The following is a 12238-nucleotide window of genomic DNA, read 5'->3' as shown; positions in this document are numbered from 1 at the left end:
AGGAGAGATTCCCACATCACACATTGTTGTGTTGTTACAAGGATCTGTTAGTTTTTTTTTTTCATTCAACCCTCTTGTTGAACATGTACAGTATACCCAGCTTTAGAAATGCTGCTAGTGTACAATGAACTGTGCAGGTGTTGCGGGCACTATTGAATTAAAAAAAAAATCACTAACACACAAGTCAAGAACTTTTTTGGCAAAATAGATGTACAAAATCCTTTCTACCCATCAGATCTACCAAAACCTCTGACTGATAGCAATTTTTAAAAACTTCTGCTTCCCTTAAGAGAGTTTCAGCTGAACATTGAACCATTTACCTAAAGCTGCCAGCTAACAGATCTCTCTGTCTAGATTGCTGTCCTGATTGCAAATTAAGTGTAATAGCCAATCTGACCTTCAGTGTGTGTTTGTCATTTATTGCAGTAATTAATGAAATCCCCAATTCAACATAAATGACAGGTCTCTGGGGATAAGGAGGTCATGTTATGACTACCTGATTGCATACAAATTGAAACTCCTAAGGTTTGACCTCATATTATATGGTTTTGGTAAATCTGAAGGAAAAAATCAGCAGAAAATCTGATAGTGTGTATGGGGCTTAAAGGTATTCATTTAAAAAAAAAAAAAAACATCTCTGTTAGCTAGCATAGTCATTCTACTGAACTCTGTGCAAACACACTGGTAATGATGGTTACTGACCTTATTACATTATGACTGCTATACTATTATACAATATAACTGTTCACAATTTTTAAAATGGCATAATGGCATAAAATGAAGAATAAAACACAAGTTTTCAGTTTCAACAGAGCATATATTCATTTAGCAAACCAAGATTAGATATCTGGAACAAGAGACAATACTATCAACATACATAAAAAAACAACAAACTGTAATAAGGCAGCTATAAGGCCTCTCAGGTAATGAAAAAGGCATCAATTTGAAAGTCAGACTGCCCTTATAAACTAATAATTCATTACTCCTTAAGCTATTATGAATTTGGCAGTTGAATTGTTTAATCAGTTGGTTCCCTGCACCCTGCACATGACATGATCCACTTATATATCAAATCACTAAATACATCACTAGAACATCAATCATTTCTATGTACAGTTTACCTTAATCATTTTACTAAAGTCTCACACTGCCACATTTTGACTTTTATATGTATCTGTACTCAATTTTAAACTTTGAAAACCAAATGTCCTGCCTAAGGGTAGATATCACAAGATGCCCTGAATTGTTAGCTAAGCTTTAACAGCTGCCATCACCGTGACCAATCTGAATGCTTTTACTAGCCATTAAAGTGGATGTAAACCCGATTTTTCTTTTTTTTTTCTTTTTTTTTTTTATATGTCATAATGTAGAGTGTAAGATTTCCTATCATTTGAGCCCAGTCTTGCCACAAAGAGTTAATCCAGCTCTGAGCAATCCTTTTATTGTTCAGTGAGATAAATCTTTACAAACTTTGTCAAATCCTCCCCCTTGCTGTGAGTGACAGGCGATTTACATATCTCGTGCACTAGCCTGAGACATGCATTATTTTATAATTCCCTTCCATTCCTTTCTTCTGCTGCTCTGCAAGGATTGGCTGTTCCACATCTCAGCACGATTTGGCATGCTAAAGTCATGTGGGGACTTTTCTGGGTTTTGACTGAATGTTAGTGATCAAAGCAGAAGTTCAGTGTAAGAAATACACAGGAGAAAATGCATGTTGATAAGGGGAGTGTATAGCTATCGTGATGTCTCAGTGGGTGGAGACATCACGACTCCACCCACTGAGCCCTGGAAAACAGACCCACCCACAAAATCTGCAGGTTTTCGGGTCTCATAGCAGACAGAGGGGAGACATTGGACAGATAAGTATACATGCAGGAGGCATGTATATCCTTCTAGATAACCAATATTGCAGTAGTTTAGAAAGGATGAGAGTGGGTTTACATCCACTTTAAAGCCCACTTATTTGATAGAAAATGAAAGGTAGTCATTAGGGTCAAATCATGAAATTAGAGAAAGACAGACCCAGTAACCAGGTGAAACAATATGAATAAGAGACAGGGAAAAACTTTCTGTGTAATAATAAAAAGCATCATGTAGTGTTCAGTCTTAGGCAGTATGTTTACTTTAAAATGTTTAAATGAAGCACAGGCTAACTTTAAAGAGACTCTGTCACTGGACCATTCATTGCAACAACAATCTTTCAATAAATTTATATGTGCATTTAACATATTACAAGCATGTTATTATCTTTAAAGCTTCCCTCGTGCAAAAGCTCTGAGATTACTGCTGAGTGTTGCCATATAATATGTGATGTCATAATCCCCTGTGTGCAAAGCAGGCTCTGGGCTAGGGAATTGACTCTTCCCTAAAGCCCCTTTCACACTGGGGCGTTTTTCAGGCGCTACAGCACTAAAAAATAGCGTCTGAAAAAATCTGACCCCTTTCACAGTGCGCGAGCAAGATGGTGAAAAAAGTCCTGCTAGCCGCATCTTTGGAGTGGTGAATACACCGCTCCTACCCATTGAAATCAATGGGGCAGCGCGGCTATACCGCTGGCAAAACGCCGCTGCAGCATCGTTTTGCGGGCGGTTTTAACCCTTTTTTGGCTGCTATGGGGGGTTAAAACCGCCCTGCTAGAAGCCGCATACCGCCGCTAAAATGACGGTAAAGCGCCGCTAAAAATAGCGGCCCTTTACTGCCAATGCCCGCACCGCCCCAGTGTGAAAGGGGCCTTAGTGATCAAATTCCATAGGAAGTTTAGAGGCACATTGCAAGTCCATAAAATGTTATGGAAAGGCAAAACAATACAAGTATTTAAAATGCTTGAATTTTCTGTGCTTTTACCTGTTATTATTAGTGACAGTGACTCTTTAACTACTACTATTGTAAAATCTTCATTTTCCTTAATATACATTTTACAAATATAAATACACACGAGACATATAACAAACACAAACTAAAAACTATGATATTTCTGCTAATTTTTCCTCAAAATGGATGCAGCTTAGAACTCACAACTGTATATTGTTTGCCATTTTGTAAAGTGAATTCGTCTTAAAATTGTTCACTTGTGCACACATTACTCAGTGAAGGCATACCTGTAAATAAAGAGTGTAAATATCTTTTCATCTCCTTGTACTCATCCAAAGAAATCGTAGTTAAACTGATACTTCAGAGTGTCGATCTCCTGGGTTCACCGCAGCTCTCGCTGGTTCTTCCTTCTGGCCTCCAGATCATTAGAGATAGCAGTAGTGATGTGGAGATCAGCAGGAGGAACTGGTTAGCTGCTGCAGAGGACAGACACACCTGGAAGTGTTAGTATCTCTGTAGACTTCGCATAACAATTTCCCAGGATAGCAGTGGCATATGGCAGCATAAGCATTGGAAAAACATGCAGATTTACACACTTTTTTTTTACTGGCATGCCTAGACTAAGGCGTTTTAGTTTAGTGGCAGGGTCAGCGTACATATGAGAAGCCCTTTTAGTTTAAGAAAGTGGGACAAAATTGTTAACAGAGATCTGTAATAACTTTGCCATTAGAAATTAATTTGTTTAGACCGAAGTCTTTTAGACCAGTTTGATAAACACCATTTCAATTGAATGGCTTACTTCAGTTGAGGAGGTACAATAATTTCCTCAATGCACCAGTAAAGTACAAAATATATTGTGTATCCACTGCATACTGTATGAACATTAAATTACACTTTGCCCTCAATATAACATGGAAGAAGACTTCAATCTTCGGTTCATACACTTTTATTACTGTATAGTTAAACTATAAGGCATACTTTCCTTATCCTATATTGTTCCCATAAAATATGTCCCCTGTACCCCCTAATAAATAAGTCCTTGTAATGTTGCTTTACTTTCATCCAAACATTATATCTTGGCTCTGGATAGAGTAAAGCACGGTTACAACATGCCAGGTTTTCATTCCGATGTCCCTGTGCATTGCGGTAAATGTAGCAGCTGCAGGCCTCAGAGTCCCTGAGCAATGAGGTTGTCTCTTAAAGAAATTATTTCTATATATTTTAATTCTCTACTTTTACAACAAACAAGAGGGGTTTTATACTCTACTTGCTTCATTCTATATAACTTATAAAATACATAATATTTTAAATAAATATGTCCTTAAACACTGAATATTTGTCTATCAATGGAGCAACATAGTAGTAACCTCGTAAACACAGAACATTCTAATCTTTAAATCACATCACAACAATGTCTTTGAAGGTTCATGTTTATCCAGCTACAGTATAGCTATCTGGTATAGCTAGCGGCAGTCACATTCAATTTTTCTGTGATGTTGAAGATGTTTCACTGGTTATCCAAGCAGAGTTTTCAGTTCTAATGAAAGTCAGGAAAACTGTGGAGAGTCAAAAAAAAAAATAGAAGTATTTTTTTTTTTTTTTTTTTTTTAACAAACACAGTATTCCTGTGTTTTTTAAGCCCGGCAATACAGCAAGGCAAACACTTGTGCATACAACAAAAAAAGCACCAAAACACAAGTGACTTGTTACATGTAGTCCAGTGTAGTGAGGAATGCAAAAACCTGTACATGGGGAAACAAAACAACCTCACTGAGCGGACAGCCCAACATAGGAGAGAAATTCTACTGGTCAGTTTTCCTGCGCCTTACAGAAATGGGCCATTATTTCAGTGAGGTACACATTATGGACATAACAAGTGGTTAGCAAGAGATGTGAAAGTGCACATCTATACCAAAAATGGAACAACCTTCTGTAAACATGGTGAGAGTCTTCAACAGCATCTGCCATCCACATATAATCCTACTTTAACCTTTCTATTCCAGCAATCTGACATTTGCCACCTTTGGCATCCTATATCAGACAATAAACACCTATCCAAGTACCACTGTGGGACTGGATTATGTAATTGTAACCGGATGATTTCACAAACTGCAATGATGTTCTTGTGCAATCAGTATCTGCCTTGACATATTCCATGGTGATTGGATTATGGTGGCTATAAATGCTTAGATGTCTTTGACAATACAACCTAAAGCTGACCTTCACTCCCAAAAACTATTCTGCATATTTGCACCCCCCTCCCTTCTCTTGAAAGCCTTTACAATTTTTTTGTTTTTTCACTATTTCTTACTTCAGCCTGCCCCCAGACGCAATTACAAAGACAATATTCTATTATTCTGCTCCAGCAGCCTCCTAGGATATCTGCTTCTTCTGGGGACTGGCTGCAAAAACCTGAAAGAGACAGCATGCTCCTGATTATGTAAGGAAACAAACAGAGTAGCAAGTAGTGGCACGGTGATGGAACAGGACAGCTGGATTTGCATGTTACTTGAGCGTAACCCAGTAAAAGGTAAAAAAAGAATAAAAGCAAAATTAACTCTATGGAAGGAGTAAAGCTCCCCTTTAAGACGTTACTTTGATAAACAGTGAAACATTTTCAACATTACAGGACGAGTCAAGTTAAATGCAACTATCTACCACTAGCTACACCACAATAATGTATATTTCCAGCATCTACCTTTGCTTTCAGCATCTTTTTAAGTTTAGTAGAGTTTGATATTTTGACTTTTCTATATAAGCAATGTGCAGCAACCCACAGCAAACATTCCGTATCCAGTAACAGATCAGTATTCTGGCTGATCAAACGGGATTGGTTGCTACAGGTTACTGCACAATAATGCTCTTTACACTATAAGATGGTGTGTCCAGATTCTTGCAGTTAGATATCCTAAAGTCATTAGACTGTCAATAGTGTGAAAAAATACTGTACCTCTGTACACAGTGAGCACTGTAGGACCAAATAATATGATCTATTTACATCTGAAAGTTTACAATCCTTTCCAATAATTAAGCTAGCATAAATTGATACTGCAACTTGAAATAGTGTTTCACATTCAGCAATGGCTAATGTGCTCTCCAGCTATGATCCCTGAAATAGATACCTATAATTACATTGAAGCATAAATGGAGTTGACTAAAATTACAAATAGGTCACACTTGTATTAAATCTCTAATCAGATGGCATTGAAAAATCAATGTTTTTCTACTGGTGGCAATTAAACTTTTCTACTATATGAAGACCAACAAACTTGGACTCCATGTCTCCCTTTTAAATGTCCACACCACTGTCAAGGGGTGGGAGGGTTAGACATTCTCCTAGAAGAGGACAACCCTTTAAGCTAGAGAAAGCACATGTCTACCTATTATTATAAAATAATGCATTACTTTTTTCTTAAAAAATTAATTTTGATACCAATAATTACATTTCATTTTGCCCTACATTTTGAACACTTTTATTTTATTCTGACAGTAGTTATTTGGTCCGAAGTCTTTGGTCTATCTTTGACATGCAGAACAATTATCAGACACTGGACTTGTTTTCTATCTCATATTATATGAAATGTATCCATCCATTTTCAGAATCCTGAGTCCGGGAGGCTCGAGCATTAGACAGACTTAGGCTGTAATTCTTGCCCTTGTTGTTGTCCCAGAACTCCTCATCTCCAACTTGATAACAAATAGCAAACTGTAGTGAAGAAAGATGGGCTTGGTCTCGAGGTGGTAGAGGTAGACGGAAAGTGAAGAGATCTGTGCTGGGGTGGCCTGCTCCACCATGGCACAGACGAGCAGCATACAGAGCATGGGTTTCCTGATAAGAAAGCCATCCATCCAGAGTATAGCGCACTGTAACTCTCTTTTCATAAGCCAGATCCAGGACCCTTACGGACCCCCACAGGAAGCAGCTTTCACAGCGCATATTTTGCAGGCACACACGCTGATCCCATGTTTGCTGATCCCAGGCACTTCGCTCCCAAGTTTGTTTTTCCAGTGTTTCTGGCTCTACTACCCATGAAGGGGATATGACATGGCGAGCCTCACACCAGCTCTGGAAGACAACATCTTGGTTAAACAGTGATTCCAGTGGAAAAAAGAATACACTAACATTCATCACAGTTATTTTAGGTATTAATAGCAAGGACAGAGTATTACTATTAATTAATGTTTACTTAAAATAAAAATTCCTATGAAAGATATATTAGCAAGAACAAAACTACGTATTTATTATGACCCCATAGAAAAACCGACCCCACTTTTTATTGGTATTGCCTTTCAGGTAAACCTAGGTGACCCGGACATAAGACAGGTTTGTAGAAGGCTGATTCTGAGTCTGTATCAGATAATGCTAAAATGATGTCTTGTCCAAGTAATATGCATAATTAAATGCATAAAATACAATAATGTGATTGCACTAAAAGTATCTGTTTAGGAATAGAATGTGCCTAAGAGCAAAGATGCTGAGGTGGTTGCAAGTGCATGTAATATTCTTCCAATCAATCACCTAGATCCTGGGCTTAAATTGTAAACCTCCATGTTAATATTAAAACGCAACAAAAGCCTCCTATCCTTTAGAGCCCTTTCACACACACAGCGCCCAGGTATCGGAGGAAAAGCGCCACTATTTTTAGCATCTCTTTACTGTAATTTTAGCGACAGTTTTTGTCTGTTAGCGGGGAGCTTTTAACCCCTGCTAGCAGCCAAAAAAGGGTTAAAAGCGTCGGCGGCGCTGCCTATTGATTTTAATGGGCAGGGATGCTTTAGGAGCGGTGTATAAACTGCTTCTAAAGTGCCTCAGAGAAGCCAATTGCAGGACTTTTTTGGATGTCCTGCCAGCGCACCACTCCAGTGTGAAAGCCCAGGAGAGGCGCTCTATAGGCACTTTGCAGACGCTATTTTTAGTGCTATAGCGCCTGTAAAGCGCCTCAGTGTGAAAGGGGTCTAACATGTAAGGAAGATGCCATCTTAGCCTCTGTTTGATCTTCAGTTGCACCAGCCATTTGATGACTTGACAGTTCAGTTGAGAGCTAACATAAACACACTAATAGCTGTAATAGTTATAATTCAAAGCAAAACAGCTAAAGTGGAACTGAAGTTCCACTGTAACAGTGAGCAGGAAGGCTTTTACTGCAGTAGAGACATGTACATGTGAAAAAATGCCCATATATGCCTGCTCGCTGTCTTCTTCTGCGTTCTAAACTGAGCTGTGCATGCTCAGCTTAGCTTACAGCATCGGACTGGTCTCTGAGTGCTGGGATGACGGCCACATGCACATACGCAGGAGTGACGTCATCTCCCCCTGGCCAATGAAGAGGCTCAAAGACCAGTGTTTAAAAGAAGATGCCAGCACCAGCACAGGACAGGTGTGAATTAAGCCCTTAATTCCACTTTAAATTTGTGGGTTTAGTTACGCTTTAAGCCCTGTTTTCTCCTTGTGCTAAGAACCTATTATTCAACTATCAAATGCTAGAATCTTAGTGGAACAGCAAAGTGTCTGGTATTTTAATGCTAAATTACAGGGGGTGGAGCTCAATACTAGGAAGGGGAGAGACTTAAAGTGGAACTAAATCCACCAATTTAAGGGTTTCCCAAAAGGGTTATTTCAAAGCATGCCTTGAATGATAACTGTTAGGCCGCGTACACACGGGCGGACTGTCTGACGGGCTTGGTCCGCTGAAACGTGTTTCAGCGGACAGTCCGCTCGTGTGTGGGCTTCAGCTGACTTTTTCAGCGGACAGTCTGGCGGACTAAGTCTTTCGGAATTTCCGTAATATTGTCCGTCCAACTTTGGTTTCAGCGGACAGTCCGCTCGTGTGTAGGCAAGTTGGACGGACTAAGTATGGCGCATGCTCAGAAAGGATTTACACGGCCGAAGGTTGCATTGCAGTGTATTGGACGTCGTATTTCTAGTCCCGTCGTACGTGCTGTACACGTCATCGCGCAAGCTTTCAGCGGACTGTCTGTTCATCGTGTGTGGTCAAGTCCGTTCATTCAAAAGTAGGACGGACTGTCTGTCGGATTGTCTGATGGACTTAGTTGGCCAGACAGTCCGCCCGTGTGTACGCGGCCTTACAGTTACTAGTGAGCTTATGTTGGCTCACAACTGAACTGTCAAGCCATCAAATGGTTGGTCTCAAAGCTGATCACATGGACAGCACCATGGCAACTGCAGATAAAACAGAGGCTAAGATGGCAGCATCCATGGCAGTAAAAGATAGATGGTCCCGCTTTAATCTAAACATGGAGAAAAGACAAGGTCTACTTGAACCAAAACAGAAGCACTTGCAAGCATTGCAAGGTGCCTGCTCATCAGCACTGTTGTTAGTTTACTCACCTTCTAGGATGACTGAGGTTCAATATAGGATGGAAAAACAAGCATGTGAAAAGATAATTTATTTGATGGACCACAGCCAAACAAATTATAGCTCAGCAGATCGATCTTTGTGGCAACATTCTCCTAAGAAAGATTGTCCATGTAAACGATCTTTCTTAAATGCACAATGTTTAATGTGGTTGTAAAGGATGAAGGTTTTTTACCTTAATGCATTCTATGCATTAAGGCAAAAAAACTTCTGTGCCAGAGGATCCTCCCAGCACCCCTGCATAGTTAGCTGAGCCAGATCTCAATCCAGCAATGTGCACAAGAGCAGCGGCTTTCTCTGCCCTCTGCTGTCTCACTGGGTAAACTGATAGCAGTGGGACCCATTGGCAATTCAATTTGGTGACAAGGGAGTGGGAAGCAGGGTGGCTCTAGAGTGATATTTTTTATACAGTAGTTACATTGATCCAAGCTGAACCAATGTAACTATTTAATAATTGCCTTTCCTAAACTTCAGCTTTAATTTCTCTGCAGGTTTAACGTTCATCTTTATGATTGTCAATATTATTCCTGGCTACCTTACGTATAAATATATATATATTTAAAAAATTACAGAACAAAAGTGGAGGACTGTAGTGCAAAGATCCTCATAGGGTCCTAGAGGTACTACACGGTTCCTCCAGAAGTTGCTGGATGTTCCTTGATCAATGAGAAATTTCTGCCTCTTGGATAAGCCACCACTGACACCGATAATCTTTTTAGCTATGTGTAAGGGAAAGATTCCTGCCAGTTACCACAAATATAAGGGCAACCCTTTCCTCTGACCATCACACTAATGTACCATCAACTGTAGATATAGTAATTATTAGCAGGGCTTCTCTGAGACCTGAAAGTTATTTCAAGGGCTCCTTCATGTTAAAGGTTGTGAAAAGCTGATCTAGGACACATTCATCCTGAAGTACTCCCTAGTGCAGCTTTTCCCATCTCTTTTACCCCCCCCCCCAAGGAAATCTTGAAAAATGTTTCAGTTCAGGCAACTCCTGTGCAGATTAGTCAGTTGGGTGTCATTGGGCAAATGGTTCTTATCTTGGTAGTAGTCAATGGGAAGAATGCCCCCCTTACAGTGGTGGTCAGAATGCCACCCTGCCAGCCCTGTCAAGTGGGGAATTGGTTCTGGAATTATACAGGCACCATTAGATGGGAGGTAAATCATAGCTCAAGGAATCCTAGCCGCCTCTGGAGGAACTCTAGGGCTCCATGGGCAAAATTCTCTTTGCACACGTACCAGAAATTGGATGTTCAGTAGTGCTGGGTGCTGTAATGACCATAGGCTGGAAACCGTGGATGATCAAAGCGAAGAAATGTCATCAGCCCTCACCCCGAATGCTGCACTCACATTTTATATTTTAGTTCTTTAAAGCACACAGTTTCATATTCTGTCATTTCATTGTAACAGGAGGACATTGTATATTACCTACTGCTTAACTACCTGTTTTGCTTTGACATGTATTTCTTCTTACTCAATGTACCATGCCATTTTTCAATAAAGACCAATATCATTTGTAAAAAAAAAAAAAAAAAAAAGAAATGTCATCAGCACACCAAGGATTCCTTGAAAGAATCCAAAGCTTTATTGTCGTGGTCACATGATAAACACACAGCAACGTTTCAGAGCCAAGCAGGGCCCCTTCATCAGGCAGGTGGTCACTTGCCTGATGAAAGGGCCCTGGGTGGCTCTGAAATGTTGCTATATGTTTATCATGTGACCACGATAATAAAGCTTTGGACTCTTTTGAGGAATCCTTGGTGTGCTGATGACATTTCTACACTAGGGCTCCATGGAACCATGGTTGAGAATGGCTGCCCTTGCACCTCAACACACAACAAATACAATGCTTATGCCTGTTACTATTGATTGCAGCTGATGGGAAGACATTCTACAACATACCACATCCTCTTTGGAGCTGCAGGATCCTCCAATTTGTTCCAGCAACTCTCTCTGAAGTCGGTGGGTCACGTGTTGCGGAATTTGGGGCATATCCTCTCGTCTGAAGTGGCGTACAGACTCCAGCTCCAGACCTAAAGCATCGGCAAAGCGGACCCTCTTCCTGGTTTCTGGGCTACGATGGCGTTCAGTCCTGGGAACGCGCAACGCTGGGGCGGAACGTGAACGCCTTCGAGGAGCGCTTGCCGATTTTACGGCGGTGGAGCGACCCGGAGAGGACGAGGCTGCTTCTTCTTCTTCATCGTGCTCCTCGATGCTTGGCCTGGCCGTGCGGTAGTAGGCTCGTTCGTAAAGTCCAGCAATGTAACTGAGGTTTCTGGGGATGTCCCCCCTGGGAGGCCGAGAGCGGCAGGACATTCCTCCACCTAATATTACAATGGAGGCATTAAGGCTTTAGCACTAACTAGGGGAAGGGAGAGGGAAATAGGTGTCATGTGTGGCTGGATAAGAAATGATTAGAAGGTATGGACAGTATGAGGAATGCACCCTTCTCTAACACCCTCCTAAACTGTCATTCCCTGTGCCCTTCCACCGCCATGTCCTCATCTTCCCCCCGCTGTGCGGTGCTCCTCCATCACTCCCCGACTCCTCTGCATCCCATCCATCCTGCGGAGTCCCTGGACCACTACCGTAATACTTCGTGTAGACGGGACACATGGGCCAGCCCCCTCCGCCCGTCCCGAGCACGCAATTGGAAGAGAGTAGGAGAGTGGGCGGGGATCCCAGCAAGGTGATGCGGGCGGGAGCAGACGTCAGGGAACGAGGAAGCTGCAGACAAGTTTCGGGCCGCGAGATCCGGAGAAGCCACCACAGAGGCACCGCGCTTATTAACACCCTGCATTCCCGGGGCGCCTTGCAGTCTTTACATGTGGGAGGGACAGCTCTGCGCTGGACATGTGGCGGGTGGTAGAACGCTTGTCGGAGGAAGGTTGCAGCCGCTATGTACAGAACACGGCCATTACACATCTGAGGGGGTCACATTCTTACCCGTGTATACGGTTGCAGCGGAACACTGGTGTGCCCGTTTAGTCTGCACATTACGGCAATGAGGTATTCCGTTGTCACCGGTAGGAGGAGAACCGTCC

At 41.5% G+C, this 12238-nt stretch overlaps 1 protein-coding gene across 1 annotated transcript; it reads right to left on the bottom strand.

Annotated features, from left to right (window-relative positions):
* Positions 1-796: 796 nt before the first annotated feature.
* PPP1R3E (protein phosphatase 1 regulatory subunit 3E) lies at positions 797-12157 on the bottom strand. Its single transcript, XM_077469312.1, has 2 exons — positions 11097-12157; positions 797-6880 (listed from the first exon to the last, which is right to left on the bottom strand). Exons 1-2 carry the CDS (start codon positions 11508-11510, stop codon positions 6386-6388), a joined length of 909 nt encoding a protein of 302 aa, XP_077325438.1. The 5' UTR covers positions 11511-12157; the 3' UTR covers positions 797-6385.
* Between the last annotated feature and the right edge of the window lie 81 nt (positions 12158-12238).

Source organism: Lithobates pipiens, unplaced genomic scaffold (assembly GCF_037356315.1).
Source record: "Lithobates pipiens isolate NorthernLeopardFrog02 unplaced genomic scaffold, aLitPip1_a1.2 Scaffold_11, whole genome shotgun sequence".
Lineage (NCBI taxonomy): Eukaryota > Metazoa > Chordata > Amphibia > Anura > Ranidae > Lithobates > Lithobates pipiens.
The sequence above is the reverse complement of the archived record's forward strand: the minus strand, read 5'-3'. Positions and strand labels throughout refer to the sequence as shown.